The 19,898-nt window shown below is 40.1% G+C and overlaps 1 protein-coding gene across 1 annotated transcript in view; it reads right to left on the bottom strand.

Annotated features, from left to right (window-relative positions):
• Positions 1–295: 295 nt before the first annotated feature.
• LOC141298320 (integrin alpha-X-like) overlaps positions 296–19,898 on the bottom strand; it is a 23,405-nt gene continuing 3,802 nt past the window's right edge. The window contains exons 3-22 of the mRNA XM_073828823.1: positions 16,824–16,941; positions 16,601–16,740; positions 16,345–16,491; positions 16,027–16,230; positions 14,954–15,087; positions 14,727–14,863; positions 13,917–14,068; positions 13,671–13,802; positions 12,456–12,529; positions 12,161–12,302; positions 9,573–9,674; positions 9,395–9,474; positions 9,192–9,278; positions 1,645–1,723; positions 1,447–1,542; positions 1,280–1,360; positions 1,054–1,164; positions 841–954; positions 483–593; positions 296–376 (exon numbers count right to left, since the gene is read on the bottom strand). Coding sequence (XP_073684924.1) covers positions 296–376; positions 483–593; positions 841–954; positions 1,054–1,164; positions 1,280–1,360; positions 1,447–1,542; positions 1,645–1,723; positions 9,192–9,278; positions 9,395–9,474; positions 9,573–9,674; positions 12,161–12,302; positions 12,456–12,529; positions 13,671–13,802; positions 13,917–14,068; positions 14,727–14,863; positions 14,954–15,087; positions 16,027–16,230; positions 16,345–16,491; positions 16,601–16,740; positions 16,824–16,941 — 2,322 coding nt within the window. The remainder of the gene's footprint in view (positions 377–482; positions 594–840; positions 955–1,053; positions 1,165–1,279; positions 1,361–1,446; positions 1,543–1,644; positions 1,724–9,191; positions 9,279–9,394; positions 9,475–9,572; positions 9,675–12,160; positions 12,303–12,455; positions 12,530–13,670; positions 13,803–13,916; positions 14,069–14,726; positions 14,864–14,953; positions 15,088–16,026; positions 16,231–16,344; positions 16,492–16,600; positions 16,741–16,823; positions 16,942–19,898) is intronic.

The following is a 19,898-nucleotide window of genomic DNA, read 5'->3' as shown; positions in this document are numbered from 1 at the left end:
ACTTTGCTAAGTGCACTGAAAATACATAATGTAAACTTCCATGTGCCAGTGGTTGTAGTTGGTTCTCCTCCATTTAAAGCATCAGTACTTTTAACCATGCAGCAGGCCCTTTTATTTAATAAAGACATTACAGCATTTGTTAACAGAAAGCTTATGATTATCATACAATTAGCATAACTTATTAATAAAGCTGGTTTTGGAAAGCAGTTTCACTTGCAAGTAAAGCCACATTTTAATCTTTAATACATCACTATTGTGGCTGATCTAAAGGGGTTGGTTATTTTTGTTTATTTGTCTATTGTGTGATTGGCCCCTCTTCAGGGCTTTGTTCTGCGCTCTCTAGCATCTGCTTGTACTGGCTTTTGAAGAAACCAGCCTGAAAGAAAAAAAAAATGTATGCATTACAACACTGGAAAAAGAAACTCAAGATATGTAGACCGTTGTAAATGAAAGGTTTGAAACTGAACATCCAGTATACACACCTTATAGAGGGCCGCTGTGATGAGAGCCAGTAGCAGCAATCCTCCTATTACACCTCCAGCGATCTCTTTGGTCAGATTCACCTCCTCATACACCTCCACTTGAGTATTAATCTACATACACACATACTGTACATTAATACAATATTACCTCTGACAATCCACCTTCCCATATAAATATCATTATGGGTTACATTGTGGTTATATAGGTATACATGGATTGGAAAATCTAAGTTCTAGCATTTAAACATTTACAGTGCATATTAAAATTGTACATTTTTCAAGTTTCAATTGTATTCTTTTTCCAATTTTATTTAGATTTTATAACATTTCCGGCTAATTTGTAAGGGAAATGCATTACCTGAACAGACGGTGCAGTTTGTTGAGAGTCAGAGGAAAAGAAAACATATGTGTTCTTGTCATAATCCAGAGATGCTGAACTGACCAGCTGAAAAACAGCAGCTCTGAGTCCAGTCTAAGAGAGACAGATCATGACATTAAGAAATGCTAAAATGATGACTAAAAATATGATTGGTCTGTTCTGTGAAATAAATTTGCTTTAAAAGTCATAAACCTGCTCAATCCATCCAGAGCTCACATTGCCAGTTATATTATAAAATATCTTTTCATTCTTTATGAGGGTGTTGTTACAGCTGAACTCGGCACACGCCGCCACAGAGCAGTTCTGACACACATCCAGAGAGACAGAGCAATGGGGTCAATGTGCAAAAAAGATGATATAACATTACATTTTATGGACTTGTTTATGTTAGATTAGGGAATGAAATTAAATCACTCACCACCACGCGATCCCTTTTAATTACTTCAGCAAAATCAGTTACGACAGGCTGCACATCCCTCTGTTTCACACAGCCTGGAATCTAAAAGCACATACATTACTGTTGGGTTGTTTTTATTTAGATGAATGTGAATCAATATGGGCTTTTTCTAACACATTCATACTTACCTGTATGGTTTTATTAGTCCAGATAGATTTATCTCCCAACATCACTGGTACTCTGATGAAAACTTTGAAACTTAGTTCTCTAAAGTCATTTTCAACCTGAAAGAGACCATTTTTGACATGAAGAGACATTAAACTATAGATAATCTTTATTAAATTCAATTTTGTTTTTATAAAAGTTTGTGAATTTAATTTCGGTACCTTTAGTACCTGTTTGACTGGTTTATCAGCATCATTTTTGTGTGCAGTAAAATTAATGTGGACGGTTGAATCTTCATGTCTTATTTAAAATAAAAGGGAAAATGTTTCAGACAGTTATTTAATAAACACACACACACTACTGGTCAAAATTTTGGAATCCTTCAGATTTTCTCTTTTTTTATGTTTTTGGAAACATTTTTCTCAAGAAACCATGCCTTTTTTTTTTTTTCATTTCATGTCAAACAAAATGTAACCCTGACTAAATTAACATTAAATCGTCTAGGTTACGTATGTAACCCCTGTTCCCTGAGGACAGGGAACGAGACGCTGCGTCCTGGCGGACACTATGGGAACTGCCTTCAGCATGACCGGTTCTGAAACAAGCTATAGAACAACGACAGTGAACTTGACACTGGCCGGTGCCAGCCCGTGACGTCATCAACGGGCGCCTGCTAGCAGGGTTCGAAATTAACTTTTTTGATCACCAGCCAAAGTGGCTGGTTACTTTCTGAAGTTACTAGCCAATCAGAATTTCCATCAGACAAATTTTTACGTGGTAAAAATTAGGGGTGCAACGGTTCAACCTACTAACGGTTCGGTTTGTATCACGGTTTTAGAGTCACTGTTTCGGTACGTTTCAGTACATGTGCTATGTTTAGGGAAAAAAAATTAAAAGTAAAGAAATACGAATAATCTATCTAACTAGAAGCAACAGCACAAATAAATACAATAGAGTAAAGATACATAAAAATAAACTGATTTTTCGTTTTTTTTTAAAGTAGGTCTAACATTAGTTTTTAGGTACACAAACTATGCCGGGGCCCACCTCCTTCTTGGGTCAATTTTGCAAGGCCCCCCTATGCCTGACATTTCCTCTAAAGGTGTTTATTTTTAAACCTTTTTTAATAACTAAAACATTTGTTTTGACTTTTTATTCTTCTAATGCATGTTATAAAAAAAACCCTCAAACAAACACTTTAAATTAAAACTATACTTTTGAATTTAAAAGAAAACCCTCTGCTCAGTTGTAACTTTTTAACATATATACAGATTTAAATCTCCTGAATTCTACAATTCAGAAATTCTTTACATCTTCAGAGTATTTTTTTAAGCATTTAAGCATTCATTATAAAACACTCACAGGACAATCATTTTGACAACTACGAAAATACTTTAAAATTTCACGCAAAAATACTATGGATCAGAGCCCCGAAAGCATGAATAGTTTGCGAATCAATAGCGGACTTATGCGTGCCTAGGCACCGATATACAAGAGTGTCATACATTAGGCGCGAGTTCGTTAGTACTATTACTCTGATCGAACCTTTACATTAGCGCGATCGAGGGTTTGTTTCATGCAGCCAAGAGATGAAGTAGAGTCTAGACCTGTTTTCCCGCGGGGGTATAGGTTACTTTTATGCAGGTTTTTGCGGGCGGGAGTGGGGCAAAATAACATTTCTGCGGGGGTAATATTTGCGCGCGTTCTGAGGCGCGGGTTTGCGCACTTCGGATGAGCACACACAGATCTTCTCACTTCTCACTGCGCGCGCGGGTTTGCTTCTTATGGCTCTTAAATGTTGAAACTGGCAAAGCTTAAATGAGTTTAGTTTAAATCCAGATAGCAATGTGTGCTGTTCAGGTATCACCTGCACACGATAGCTATCAGCACCCGGGAGATGACGGAATAAATGACTGCTCATATTCCAGCATGCGGCACTTGCACTGAACAATAATGGTTTGTCCAGGAGACAAACGACCCATAGCGTCTCTGGCATGATTTGCATGATTGGCTCAAGCATCACCGACCAAACTGGCTGGTAAGTTTTTATCAATACCCGCCAAAATGATTTTTAACCCGCATCTGGCGGGTTGGCGGGTGTTAATTTCGAACCCTGCCTGCTAGTATAAAAGCAGGTGCCTGAGAGCACAACACCATCTTTTTGTCGGACGGAGGTCTGTGCAGGGCCCGAGGCGTGGCCCCGAGACGCAGCGTCTCGTCCCCTGTCCTCAGGGAACAGGGGTTACATACGTAACCTAGACGTTCCCTTCCGGAGGGAACTCTACGCTGCGTCCTGGCGGACACTATGGGAACGTTTATACCAACGCTGCCATGCCGAGGGATAAGTGATCAAACTGACTGAACGAGGAGTCAAGAAGGAAAATCACCCCTGCTTCAGCGAGAGTCGCTGGGGCCCAGTGACCTGCCACGGCTAGCTCGGCTACCTGTGCACGTAACTCTCAAGCGTGGAGGCCTAGAGGAAGCCTACTACACTTAGCTCTCTAAGTGATGGAGCTCATAAACGCCCTGTCATAATGGGCGGAGTTTTAGGGAATGGAGGTCTCAGCAGAGCGAATGTCTGCTCCAGGGACCTGACAACATTCAGTGCTAACAGGTATAGGTGCTATACTCGACACTGGGGGTATTCAGTGAGGCTGAATAGCCTGTGCAACAAAAACTACCCGAGTGGAGCTTCTGCTTAGAGGGAATCTTCAGAGTGGAGGTCTCATGACCTAACTACACTTGACACTGATGATGGTCTGTGAGGCTGAATAGCCTGTGCAGCAGACCTGTCTAAGTGGAGATTTTCTGAGGAGTGGAGGCTTCAACGAAAGGAAGCCTGGCAACACTCTGCGCCTTCCAGAGAGCAACTCTAAGAATGGAGGTGCCGTGACACCTCTACACTCAAAACCTGGAGGTAGTCAGTGAGGCTGAGTAGCCTGTGCAGCAGAACTACCTACATGGAGTTTCTGAGGAGTGACTGCTTCAAAGGAAGCCAAAAAAGCACTCTGTGTCTTGCAAAGGAAAACTCTAAGAGTGGGGGTCTCGTGACCCATCTACACTTCAACACTGAGGGTAGTCAGTGAGGCTGAATAGCCTGTACAGCAGAACTACCTGAGTGGAGTTTCTGCAAAGTGGCGGCTTTGGTAAGAAGAAGCCTGGTACCACTCTGCACCCAGCAGAGGACGACTCTAAGGATGGAGGTCTGTGACCTATCTACACCCAATACTAGAGGTAGTCCGCGAGGCTGAATAGCCTGTGCATCGGACTGCCTACTTCTAGTGAATCTCTGGAGGCAACGAAGGACTCTGAGTGAGTCTAGAGAGTGGAGGCTTCTGAGAAGAAGCCTAACAACACTTCATAGAAGGAAGACTCTAAGAGTGGAGGTCTGATGACCTAACTACACTTCAACACTGATGGTAATCAGCGAGGCTGAGTAGCCTATGCGACAGTACCTAAGTGGAGTCTGGTGGCAATGTTCTGTGAGCAGAAAAAGGACTCTAAGAGTGGAGGTCCCATGACCTACTACACTTCAACACTACAGGTGTTCATCGAGGCTGAATAGCCTATGCGACAGTACTACCTGAGTGGAGTCTGGAGAGTGGAGGCTTTCAAGAGAGGAAGCCTGACACACTTCCGTGCTTAGCAAAGAAGAACTCTGAGAGTGGAGGTCTCATGACCTATCTACACTCTAACCCTGAAGGTAATCCGCGAGGCTGAATAGCCTGTACGACAGAATTACCTTCGTGGAGCTCTTCTGGAGAGTGGAGGCCGGAAGAGGCGTCAACACTCAATCCTGCTAGCAGTGCTATCTGGATTGGAGTTGGAAAAACTAAAAAGGCTTTGTACGAAACCAACTCAAAAAATGGGAACGGTGGTTTACCTGCGTGGGGGGAGACCTTTACCACCAATGTGGATTTGAGAAAAATGCGTAAACGCATTTACCACTCATGTGGATTTTAAGGAGTGCTCAAGGACTTGCGTGAGCAAACACCACAAATGTGGTTTTATGTAGGTGCCCAAAGCATAGCGAGAGGATCACCAGACTGCAGTCTCTAGGCGATAACAAAGCCTGAAAGCGGAGCTTCTGGAGAGGGGAGGCTTCAGCAGAAAGACTCTCTAAAGCGAGAGGAGGCCTACGACGCTCTCCTTAGGGAAACTCTTCAGAGTGGAGGCCTCAAAGTGAAACGCTCTAAGCGAGGGGAGGCCTGACTACACTCGATGCTCAAAGAAATGACAAATACTCACAGTAGAGCTAATAATGCAAAATAGCATTTATCACATAGCTCTGTGTAGTGGAGGCTCTGAGACTGCATCTCTAGAGAGAGAACCCTGCAACACTAGTTTTTTGGTGAGTGGAAGACAGCACTCCCCCAAAAAATAGTCAGCGAGGCCCCCATGGGCCTGCTAGCTGCTATAACTGTGAGAGTGAAGGTCTCAGTACTGTGGCTGTGACAGAGAGGAGACCTATTACACTGTGCTTATCAAAGGAGTTGAAAAAACTTAAGGGTTTTGGAACCAACTCGAAAATGGGCACGGAGGATTTCCCTGCGTGGTCCAACCGTATAGGATTTCAGAAAGGACCCTGCCTTTATGGGAGGGAACCTTACCATAAGTATGGATTTTAGTGAAGTGCCTAAGTAGTGCACTTACCACTCACGTGGATTTTAGGGAATGCTCAAAACGACTTGCGTGAGTAATCACCACTAACGTGGATTAGCGAGGAAGACACCTATATTATTCCCGGGCGATAACAGAACCCGGAAGCGGAGCTTTCAGCGAGGGAGGCTTTAATGGTTACAGGCTCTCTCGAGCGCAACAAAGCCTGACGACACTCAGCTGAGGAAGCTCTATCGAGTGGAGGCCTTGGTATGCACACCTTCTCGAGGAAGGGAGGCCTAACTACACTCAACGCTTGAAGTGACAGGTCCACGAAAAGGGCTCATATACAGAAAAGTAGAGCTGCAATATTGTGTTTCGGCCTGTATTTCTGGAGAGTGGAGGCTTAACAGAAATACCTCACACAGAGGGAGCCTGGCGACACTCAAACCAATAAAAGCTCTTATGAATGGAGGTCTAAGAATGACCTGGCTACATTCAACGCTAAGAAGTATTATCTTTATATGTCTCTCTTTACAGAGGACTTCATAGAGAGGAGGCTTTTTAGGAAAAGGCCTGCTACACTCAATTCTGGCAGATTGGGTTTTAGTCACAATACCAGAAAATAATTTAGCGAGGCCCAGAATGGGGCCTAACAGCCAAATATATAAGATTTCTACTTAAAAGCGGGGCTTTTTAAAGAGAGCGGAGGCTTCAGTAAAACATCTCTCTCTCAGAGAGGGAGCCTTGACGACGCTCTGTTCACCCTAACACACAAACTTCTAGGAGTGGAGGTCTCACATGTGTGTATATGAATATACCTGACTACACTCATGCAAAAAGAGTATTACTCTTAGCAGGGTTTGAGCGAGCGGAGGCTTCAGCAGAGCGATTTTTTTTTTCTTCGCTTGAAGCAGCTTAACAACGCTCAAGAGGGTTTTTATTACATATTCTCATATGTATATGTATGTTGGATCATGTCTATACCAAGCTTACTCTAGCGGAGGTTTTAAACCTGACAACGCTTAACCCAGGAAGGGATTCTACGAGTGGAGGTCTCTACACACTGTTTTCTTTTATAAAACGAGGGGAGACCTGGCTACACTCGGCACTTGGTGGCAGTAGAACTCAAGAGGAGCTCGAAAACTGCAATAACAATCACCCAAGCAGAGCTGGTAGACAAAAGAAAACATACACATACACACTTGAATATTTTATTAAAGTGTCTTTACTGTTCACTTACCGGGCCATCAGATTGAGTATCAATCTCATCATCGGCCCAGCCCCAGAGTCTTTGGCGAGGGGGAAAAAGGAGGGGCAGGTAGCCGAACGGACGTGAGGGGAACCGGAGAGGAGACTCTAGGTACCCGATCCAGGCCTGCCGCCACGTCGGCGCTGGATCGTCTCCCTTAGATCCCCTCTCCTATGCCGCGCATCACGCCTCCTCTGGGACCGACTCCTCCCGGGTGGAGGGCCCCGAGTGGCCACACTGGCGACCTGGCCTCGTCTCTGGCCCTTGGACCAGGACAGGCCTGGTTTTCCCCGGTGTTCAGGTGGGGGCGTGGACCGGCGAGGAATACATGACTTGAAAGCCGCCGAGCGCGCCTTCGCCTCTCTAAATCTTTCGACCACCGCCTCGACGGATGTGCCGAACAACTCAGATGGCGAAACCGGCGCATCGAGGAGAAAGCGTTTCTCTTTCTCCTCGATGTCCGCCAGGTTCACCCACAGATGTCTCTCTGTGGCCACCATAGCCGACATGGACCTGCCCACCGCGGTCGCTGTCTGCTTGGTGGCCCTCAGAGAGAGGTCCGTGGTGCGGCGCAGCTCAGCCACCTCCTCCGGGGAAAGCCCCAGACCACGGTCCAGATCTTTTAGCAGATCAGCCTGGTACGCCTGCAACACTGCCACCGTGTGCAGAGCAGCACCAGCCTGACCCGCTGCCGCATATGCCCTGCCGTTCAGCCGAGATGTTTCTTTCAACGGCTTGGAAGGCAGGGTCGGAGCCTTCAGGGTCGATGTCCCTCCCGCTGAGAGATAGTTCGCAAACGTCTGCTCAATGGGGGGCATCGAAGCATATCCACGCTCCAGCATTCCCTCGACATCAGCATAGTTCACATGCTGATGCCTGTGAATGCAGGCTGAATATGGCCTGTCCCATGCCCTCTCGATCTCTTTATGCAGATCAGGAAGGAATGGGAGGCTCACGGGAGTTGGTTTGTTATAGCCGGGAAGAAACCGCTCGTCCAGTCTACCCAGGGCGGCCTCTTCCCTAGCGGGCTTCCACTGAAGGTCTAAACGGGTAGCCGCGCGGTCCATAACAGACATCAACTCCTCATATGCGGGGCAGGGAGGCTGTATGGACTCAGAGAGCTCATCTTGTTCCATCTCAGCCTCCTGCTCGCCCTGGCTTGAAGCCAAAAGAGCACTCGCTGCAGGATCGGAAGATGTGAGAGACAACACATCTTCCGCTAGCAGCGCGTCCTCGTCTCTGGCTGACGGGCGCGAGAGACTAACCCCTCTCTCAAACTCGTCAGCCAGCTCCACCTGTGATCCCCACGATCTCAGCCGCCGGAGCCGCATGGCGCGGATGGATGTCCCAATTCCCTCGAGAAAAGGGACAAACGAGAACGGAGTTTCTTCATAGTGAAACTCTCACAGTGGACGCACTCCGTTCCTTCTAGAACGGAGCGCGCGTGCTCTTCACCCAAACACATCACACAGAGGTCGTGTGCGTCATCAGGTGTCAGATTTCTCTGACACACTTCCGGATCCGCACACTTCCTAAACAGTTTTCCTCTAGGCATCGCTATACTCACTCGCTAGAACGGAGGACTCTGAAGACAAAAAGATGGTGTTGTGCTCTCAGGCACCTGCTTTTATACTAGCAGGCGCCCGTTGATGACGTCACGGGCTGGCGCCGGCCAGTGTCAAGTTCACTGTCGTTGTTCTATAGCTTGTTTCAGAACTGGTCATGCTAAAGGCAGTTCCCATAGTGTCCGCCAGGACGCAGCGTAGAGTTCCCTCCGGAAGGGAACTTAACTGGTTTTGCTTTAGAATAACAGATTTAACTTTAAATATCAAGTGGAAACGTAACATCCATTGTCAAATCTGGGTGCTAAAACAAATCTAGTTGAGAAGGTCTGTTATAGAGGACCAGAGCACTAACCTTATTAAGGCAATATAGATGGCATATTTGACACCAATGCTTTTCACTTTGGATAATTCACTGGTTTGAGAGTGTTGGTCATTCCCACTGTAAGTGATGAAGGGTTTTGGTTAGTAGTAGTATTTTCAAGTATCAGTTTCTCGTAAACAGCTACTCAACAGCTCATTATTGAATGCAGTTGATATCTATCAAACAGAACATACCTGTTGATTCTAGCAGTAAATGTGACATTTTTATCGATGGTGCTTTCTTTATTGATGCTGTATGTAATATGAAACACAGCCTAGAAGTAAACGTACATAGAAAATGTACGAGGTACAGAGAAAATGAGGAGTGCTAACAAAGAAAAAATGCATAGGACAGTTTTAAAAGTTACCTCACCTGAGAGTTTCCCTTGAGGATGGGTTTGCTGATGTGGCAGGTGGTCTCTCCAAATAAACCTTTTTGCTCACTGTCAAGAGATACACACTCCACTCTGCCCTGCTCAAACAGATAATTATGCATAAACATTCATTCAGTAACAATAATTGTCATTTCAATTGCTATTCAAACCAAGGATGCTATTCAAAATCAAGGATGATTTACTAGTCCACACCAAAACTATAACCATAATGGCACAGAGGAACAATAACATTGGAATCAATTTCAGAATGTTTTTTTTCCAGCTAAATGACAAAAACATTGACAGCTAATCAGAATCCACATGACAAAGATAAGCAGACAGCAGAACTACCGACCGCTGCTCAGAAGAGCCATGTGAACCAGGGCCGTGCAGAGACCTTTAAAGTGGCAAGTGCTCAAAGTATAAAAAGGGCACCTGGAACAAGGCATTTAAGAGCCCCTTGGGTCCATCACCTCATTGTAGGCATCCAGTTACTTATGTAACAAGTAACAATGTCATTAATAAGACAAATAATGCATTATTCAAAGTTTTAATTGCATTTATGTTTAGTTCAGGACTCAAACAATAGAATTAGTAATATTTTTATCACTATAAAAGGGGCTCTCTAAATAGGGCTGTGCTCAAAACAACAGTACAGCAATACTGTACTGTATATTGTGACACATTCCTTGCTGATACACGTATTATTACAGAGGCTTCTAGCAGCCAATGCTGTGAAGCAGTTTTGAGAAAGAAACGGAACATAAAAAACATTTTAATGTTTAAAAGATTAAAAATATTTTCTTTCGACCTATTCATTTTGATTAGAAATTGTTGTGTATTAAATTGTCAAACGTAAATATTTTCTTCTCTCTGTTAAACACAATAATAAATAACAGCTGTTATATTAAAACCTGTGTGGTGTCACATTTCACGTCTGTTTTTGATCTTTGGTTTTTCCCATTGTCTCCCCCTGTCATTTTGTGATCATTTGGTTTAGTCCTTGTTTGTGTAATCACTGTCACCTGTGTTTAATTATGAGTTACCCTTTATAAGTCTGTCTTTGAGTTCAGTGTATTGTTGGTCCTTAACGTTTTATGAGGTGTGTGAAAGCTCTCTGTGTTCCTGCCTTGTTCCTCTTGGAGAATTATATTAAATATATTGTTATTTGTTAATATCGTCTCGCCCTGCACGCACCCCTGACATGTGGTCACTATTGAAAATATATGTTGCCCCTGATGTATTGTATTGTAAGATTGTAGACGGTAGGATATTAAGGCATAAAATGGCATGATTTATAATTCAGATACAGGTTCACACAAAAACAAAATATCTTATATACCTTTATACCATTAAAAGGGATCAATCAAGCTTATCATTTATTATATTTATTTAAAACAAATATTACTGTCTTAATTGTTTTTAGAAGGCACATTAACTTCTTTCACATTTACAACTCTATGTATTTGCTGCATAAAAACGTAGGTCGATAATTGCAATAATTTGACCATAGAGCTGAAAAATATGGAAATGAAAATTGATTCTCTGTCACGAGGGGGCGCTTTAGAAGCGCTGAAATACTACGGTTTCCATGGGAACGGCTGTATACAAAGCAGCATTAACCCTGTTTTATCAGGCATGAAATGAAAATGCCAACGACACGTTTCTGCCCTCTACTTTACCATAGCCCATCGGACAGTCCAGTTAACTATTTTGGTAGCCCGACTGAAAAACATAGTAGCCCCGGGACATGATCAGGCTAGCGATTTTGCGAGCCCTGCATTACATAAACAAAGAAAAAAACAGACCCAAGATGCCCATGACCTCCTTTTCTCCCCCAAAATGCAAGAACGATTCACAAAGTGAAAATGCACTTTTGTTTACATGTCGACGTTAACATTATCGACAGCTATTTCAGGGCAGACTACACATGCACAAGCTATAAAAAAATAATATAAATACTCGTGCATTATCTCTTTTCTTCACGTCATTCTTATAAGTAACATCAAATCTGGTGAAAACACCACTTACCAGCAGCCACAAACATGTCTATCCTTGGTGTTATAAACGTGATCGGATCGCCCTGAACTTCCGGGTGGGGTCGTCACGTGGGGGTCTTTCTATTTACAGCTAAACCAATATTGATTAATTTTACTAATAGTTCGATTGGGCAGGCTGTCGCAAATTCTTTATTTTTTATACATTTTTTATTTTTATATTATTAAAAAAAAAAAAAAAAAAAATCTTAACAAAAGGGCACTTTGATCACTAGTGGCCAAAAGGGCAGGTGCTCAAGCACCCTCCTCCCCCCCTCTGCACGTGCCTGATGTGAACTGCATGTATTACTATCTATGTGTGCCTGATCTACCACACCAAAAGGCTTAACACTAGTGGCCTATGACTATGTGAGCCTTGGCTACCTTGCTGACCATGTGATAATGTTATTACGTCAGATGAGTTTGATCTATCGGACTGCGCCATCTAGAGTTTCATGACAGAACTTTGGATTTATCTTATAGATATTATTTTTATCTAATAGATATAATTTTTTGGTGTCTTTATTAAATAATATTAAATCATGTTTTACCTGTTTAGATATGATTCTGCTGTAGGAAAGTCCAAAGGGGTAGCTGAGGGTGAGGAGTGTGTTGTATGAGTTTTCTCCTCTATTCTCTACAAGAACTGTCACATTGATCTCCTGCATGATGCCAACCTCTATATTTGTAGATCTGGATCACAGAAACAAAAGAGAGAAAAAAAAAAAAAAAAAAAAAAAAACTTGGAATGAAACAAGGTTGAGGTATTTATTTGCAAACATATTTGTGTTGTTCTTTAGAAGAACAGTTATTCTTCAGAATAACTGAATGTAAATATTTGCTCGCCCAGAGAAATTGAAATCCATCCTGAGGTCATCAATACAAATGTTATCTTGTCCGCAATTTATTTCAAAGTCCAGCTGTGGAATGAATATATTATGATATTTAGAAATACATTGTGGAGAGAAAAAACAAAACAAAAAAACAATTTAATTATAAAAAAACGACATCACATATTACAGTGCTGCTTGAAAGTTTATTTATTTTTTTTTTTTAAATAAAGTTAGTTGAAAGGAGAAAGCCACTGCTCTCCAAAAAGAACATTAGTGCCCGCCTTTCCTAAAGGCCATGTGGACAAGCCAGGGGGCTAATAGAGAAATGTTTTGTGGACAGATAAGACCAAAATAGAACTTTTTGTTTTAAATGAGAAGCCTTCCAGCATGAGAACCTTATCCCATCTATGAAACGTGGTGGTAGTATCATAGTTTGGGCCTGTTTTGCTGCATCTGGGCTAGGATGGCTTGCTATGATGGGACAATGAATTTTGAATTAAACCAGCAAATAAAGGAAAATGTCAGGACATCTGTCTGAGAACTGAATCTCAAGATAAAATGGGATATGCGGCACGACAACGAGCCCAAGCACACAAGTCATTTTATAACTATGATTTAAAGAATGGTTAAAGAAGAACAAAGTTAATGTATTGGCATGGCTAAGTCAAAGTCTGGACCTTAATCCAACTGAAATGTTGTGGAAGGACCTAAAGAGAGTAGTTCATAGGAGGAAACCCACCAACATCACAGAGTTAAACTGGTTCTTTACTGAGGAATGGGCTAAAACGCCTACAGTTACAAGAAACTATACCTGCAGTTATTGCTGCAAAATGGAATCACACCAGATACTGGAACAAAGATTCACATACTTGAACAATGGGCCAATTTGCTCAATGAATAAATGACAAAGAACTCTAAATTATGTCATCATTACTTTTTTTTTTTTTTTTTTTTTTTTTGTAGAAACTAAACAAAACTATTTTGAAGAATGTTTAATCTTGTTCAGTGAAAGTCTAATAAGGTCCAAAACAAGACTCAACCCCAGTGACTTTCATTGTAAGGACAAGCATTTAAAACATCTACTTTCATGTAAAAAAAAAAAAAAAAAAAAAAAACGAAAAAAGAAAAAAATGTATACCATTGGCATACAGTAAATAGTGGTGAGCTATAATTTAACATTAGAAAGATGCATGTGATGTTGCTTTGAAATTTGTTTGCCTTCTCTTACATTGTGATCTGTTGTGGTCTTTATCGCCGGCAGCAGGATTGGCTTTATGTTTTGCAATGTACCAGATGGTAGACCCTCAAAAGTGAATGTTAACTGATTGGACAACGGGTTCACAGCATCTTCTGAGAAACCCTGATGGGATATGAGCACATTGATGCACATTATTCCCATTCATAACTGTTATTTCATACAGCCAGAACAACAGACTCTGATATTTAAAAGTATGAAAACAAATTTTTGACGTACGTCTATAAAGAAAGGATGGCTATTGCAAATTTCTTTATAAAATTCAACGTTCATCACATTGTTGTGGATTCGGTTTTTGGGTAAGAAAAATGCACGATATTTCTGTCGCTTGGCATCCAGCATTATGGTGTAATTTATATTTGCTGTTAAACCTAGAAAATAAACATAAAACAAAAAAATTAGTCGAAGTAATACATAGATGACATTTTATTTGTTTTAAATGTTTTCACATTGTTAATAAAAAAAATGTAGACCTGTTTAAGTCAGACATAATATTTTTAACAAATGTATTATATAAATACAGTTCCATGTTTGCAATTATAGTAAAAACAGTAATATTGTAAAAATAATTTAAAGTGCACTTTATGTAATTTAATTAATTCATTAATTTCTTTCCAAAAATAATAACATAAATAAATAAATAATACCAACCCCAAAAATCTATTGCTGACTGATAATTACATTAATTACAAGCATTCTCCCTCAGAGTGAATAAAACTTGTGTTTAAAGCTTAAGTCTATGCCACTAGTTATGTCAACATAAGTATGTTTTTTTTATATATAGGTTTCCTGAACACGCCCCCTTAATGCCATTAGTTGGTCCGACCGATAGTCCTGCCCCCAAATTGACACCACTGGTTGAGCCAACGCTGCTGAGTTGAGATTATCATGAAAGTATTTTGGTACACTACAGAGATAGTAAACTTATAGTTGACCCTGCAGTTTAAACTGGCACAAGAGAAACTATCTGCACATTGAAAACTTTACACACATTACAACCTCAAAGAATATTTCTAATTTTGAATAAACCTGTTATCCTGTGTTTGTCTGGACTCATGGTGAAGCACACTCTCATGGTGTTTTTCAGTGACTGGTCTGTTTCACCAGTTGGTATCTTGGAGGGGTTGTAAGTTACTTTGGTTTCCAATTGCATGATGGGTCTGGACCTGAATGATTCCCATATAACACATATGAATGATCATGACTGAATCTGTATTTTCCTATATATTTAGAGTTCTTTATAAAACAAAACTCACCTGAGAAGCAGAACTGCTCCCATGGACCCAACAGCAATATCAGGAAGGCTGTCTGAACTCTGGTCTAGAGAGAACTGACTCAACGAAATCCCAAAAAACCGCAAACCTGGTTGCACAGATGACCCAGCAATCCTCTGTCATCACATACAGTGAAAGAGGGAGAATGAGACAAAGAGGTTTTCAGGATGGAGGGTCAGTTATAAGACAGTTAGTCACTGTCCACAAACAGTGTTCAACAGGATATTTTTTGTTGGTGTGTTTTGACAATTAACACTTGGAATGTTGCTCTGTAATTACTGAAATTTATTTCCAGCACATTAAAGTAAATGAATTGTTAGATTTGTTTTCTTACAACACCTTATGCTTAACAAAATGATTGTGCTTGATGAATGTAATCAAAGACATGTCACTCGTGTAGTTTTGAATGGGGAACAATGAAACGGTCATCATGGCCACGAAGCTCCGCCTTCTTAGTGAAAGAGCCAATCGTTGATTAGTAAAGTCAGCGCATCACTGCATCTGCCGTTAGAAGTCCCTGTTGCTATAGAAACAGCCGGCGCTCTAAGACGTGCATTCAGTACTGCGCATGCGCACTGGCTCATCTAGCCGGAAAAATAAGCGTTTTTTTAACGCTACTCAAGCACAAGGAACTATATTTGTGAGGCAGTTCTTGTTGGATTTCTTTGGAGGTTTCAAATATGAAATTTAATCGTAAGTTTGGCGAACAGTTTTGGAGAATTTGATGTTTCCCCATTCAAATAGATAGGAGCTGCACTTTGATGCCCGAGAGGCGTTTCAAAGATGGCTGCCGAGTGACATGACTTGTCTTAAAAGGACTTTGATGTAATCAAATCTCTAATCAGTTAAGAACATACTTAATTTTAAATAGCCTTTTTCAAAGATTAAAAGTTAAAATATCTAATAGTTCTTACAACAACAAAAGCATATGATTTGTTTCTCTAAATCTTTAAAAGTAAGTAACAGATTATAGTACATGTTTTTATCCTACAAAATAGCAGGTTTAACTGTTAATCTGTCTTTTTTATTGTTAACTCGTTTCCCACCCATCGCACCTGTGAATATGTGGGATTTATTTGATCTACTCCTCCATTAAAGATGTAAATGCTGCCCTGTCCGTCTTCTTCTAAAGGAGCTCCAATCAACACATCCATGTAACCATCACTATTCAGATCTGCTGGACTGGCTAAAGACGAGCCAAACCGACCTCTTTGACCTGCCATTCCCACCAGCACCATACCCGAAAAATCGAAGTGCGACTATGAAGATAGATCATAGAAAGAAGTAAACAAACAAGCAAATCAAATATCTTAAATAACTTAAATCAGAACTGATGTTAAAAATAATCTAAAACATTTAATCCCATCACTTACCCTGCTGTTGAAGGTGTAAACAAACACTTTGCCTTCCCGGTCAGGCTCCATGAATGTTGGTGCCGATACCAACAGGAGATCTGTTCTGGAGTCACTGTTCAAATCCACCACACAAACCTCAGCTCCAAAATATGAGCCAATCTGGGGCTGATAAAAGGGAAAATGAAGCTATATAGTTTAACACGCAGTCTATTTTGAGCTTACTTTCACATGTTTGTCCAATGTGCTATTTTAGACAAATACTGAGATTTAAAACCTTAGGAGGATCCAGTTCCTGTAATTTGCTTGGAACACTATCAATTCTTGAAACAGTAACTTGTCCCTTATGCTTGTGTCTTGGTGCTCCCATGACTGCATACTTTGTTTCGAGCATTGTCGCTATTGCCAAGGAATAACCTGTAAATAAAATAGACTTTAAACATATTCTGATGTATTTGACTGTTTTATTTTGATTAACACTGTCAAAGTAGAGATCTTACCTAAATAACTGTCATGTTCACTTCCAACTTGAAAGACATTTAACTGATTATTTTGTGTGTACATCTGATATCCACCTTTCCACTGGAAAGCTCCCACTGCAGTCATTATTATATCTGTCTGAGTGCATAATATTATAGGAATGATAAGCTGCTTGTATAACAAGCATACAAGTTCTATTTAGGGCTTTTACACTTGAAATATCATTCCTTGGTCATTTTGAATTGAATCTTGGTTATCTTACTTCATACGTTTTAGTTAACAATTAGTTAACAAATAGTCATGTATATTTATAAAATTACAAATAAATGTAATAAACAAGATAATAAAAATGACAAACTTCATGTTTTTCCCATGAAAATATTTTTTATCACCTACATACAGGGCCGCTGCTGGCCAAATGGGTGCCCTAAGCAAAATTTTACTTTTGTTCCCCCTCCCCCAAATATTACGGAAGTAAAAATAAAATAAAATAATATAAAAACACCTACTATAGGGGCCAAAATATAACTTTATTCAAATAAAAGTAATTACACAAATAAATTGTATCATTTATAAATTACAATTGTATCTCTACAGAAAAACAACAACTAAAATTACACTTTAAATAAAACTTTTAAAAATGTGAAATCTTAATAAAATAAACAATAATAAACTGAAATAAAATTAACACTGTCATCTGCTGGAGCTTTCCAAAGTTCAAAATTTACAATAAAGCAGACTTTGACAATAAAGCAGACAAGGGTTATGATGTCCACATTTTTTTGTTGAGGAAATTATAAGAAAGATTATGTGGATATTTTAAACGTTTGGTCAATATTAAACAAGGAATTTGATCATCATGTAAGTGTAACAACTGCATTTGGTGCCCTTTTCAGGCATTTCTATTAAAATTGTAATGTAAACTGTTAATTTTGTATTAGATTATGTATTTTAACACTGTTATTTAATGACACCATATGGTCATCATTAATCAATAATCATAATTGCCTCTGCGTTTTAATATAATGCATTTTAAGTCACTGTTTTTACTTAGATCTGCTTGTATTCATATTAAGAAAGATGCTTTAGTCGTGAAATTATTACCGACATTAAAACACATTATTAAAAAAAAAAAGTTTCACAGGATTATGGACGCACCTGAAAGTGATGCACGGGCTTAATCTTGGGCTTTTTTTTTTTTTTTTTTTTTTCGTTTCTCGGCGCCGGACTGTTGATGTCTCTTTCCAGGACCAGGCATATTGTTCATTAATTATTATCATCATTTTTGGCCAAATAGGCAGCCGTAAACAGAGGTGAGGGCGCGTCGCGGCGCAGATGCTGCGCTTCATCACGTGTGCTTACTAGCCAACTCTGCGCTCACCGTAAAATGCAATATAAGCAGAGCCGGATTAAATAAATGGACTACACTAGGCAGGCTGCATTTTTGGGCCCCCCTCCGTCGATGTTATTTATGAATTGAAATCTGAAACTAACCAAAGTTACTAATAAAAGTTAATTCACATTTTACATAGCCTAGTCTTTGGTCAAAAATTGGTTGTTGTATGCCAAAATAAGTCATGTGTTGTATATAAAACAGTCTATCAGACTATTTTTTGATACTCATTATTTATACATTACACGGCTCTATTAAATGCTATTAAATTATCCTCATCTTATCCATTGGGAGTGTCATTGTTAAGGCAGTAGTACCAGTAAATAACCAATAGGTGTCAGTAAACTATGTAAACAGAGCAAATAAGTTTATTAAGCAAAACGATATTGGGCTCACACGGAGCCCCTTACGTCACCTGTAGAAGAAAAATAATTAATCCGTGGGGACGGTTTTGCAATTCGTTCCCTCAGTTTATACTGTACTCACGAGTTCTTAAACTGTTCCCTCGGTTAAATAAATTAAATCGTGCCCATGGATTATCAAACCGTACCCACGAATTTCCAATCCGTGAGCTCAGATTTTGTAAACCGTACCCTCAGATTTTGAATCTTTACCGACAAATTTATAATCTGTGCGCACGCTTTAGCAATCCGTTCCCACGGGTTTGTAAATTGTACTCACGGATTTGTGATGCATTGTATTGCATTTATTAAACTTTATTTCTCATAGTAGGCTATGAGACCATGGAACACTGACAAAACAGAGCTTTAGCTTTATTTTATTTATATTAATTACCAATAGATTAGCTGCTAAAACACCACACCTGTGTTCTATCCTATTGGTTATTATTGTAAAATAAACGCTAAAAAGAAGACTGTTTTGTAAGTGCGGGTCATGGTACCAAAATAAAATAATAAGTGAAGAGCGCTGTTCAAACGGGTTTGCTTTATTTAATTTTTTCAAAATATAAAATTGCCTGAATTAAAAAAAAAAAAAAAAAAAAACGAGTTTTGGAGGGAAGGTAAAAAGCAATACAAATCAAATAATGTACAGGTTATGTTGTCATTCCTTTGCTCTCAAACTAAATGAAGTGTAATAATAGGCCTTATTTGATAATAACATTAAATGTGCAGCATGCATCTAATGCTACGTTCCAGGCAGGTTTTTGAGCTCGTAAAATCACGACTCACGAATTTGTAGCGTTCCAGGCAAGTCACGCCAAACTGCCTGGGCACATTTATGAATTATTATTATTATTATATTTTATATTATTATTAATTTGATTGCAATATTATATTGTCCTATGCTCTATTTTTCCACCGTGTACCACTTGCATAAACACCGCACGCATTAGGGCTGATATTGTATGTTACGTCAGAACTCGTAACTGGGAGTCCATCGATCTAGTACCAGTTCACGAGTGGGAATTCACGGGTTTGACGGCCGTTCCAGTGCACGTTCACGGGTAGAAGGTTGGAAAAACACGGGTTACGGGCAGAGCCGGATTAACGCAAAGGCAAACTAGGCACGTGCCTAGGGCCCGATTGGCGGGAGGGGGCCCAGACAGAGGGACACTTTTTTTTTTTTTTTTTAAATGTACAAATGTCCTATCTACAATCTATTTCAATATTTATTAACTAAAAATAGTGACGATGTTTATCTTAACCATAGACTGTTACATTGTCATATTAACGCCAGCCCA

Source organism: Garra rufa, chromosome 22 (genome assembly GCF_049309525.1).
Source record: "Garra rufa chromosome 22, GarRuf1.0, whole genome shotgun sequence".
NCBI lineage: Eukaryota > Metazoa > Chordata > Actinopteri > Cypriniformes > Cyprinidae > Garra > Garra rufa.
This window is presented reverse-complemented; position numbering and strand designations above follow the sequence as displayed.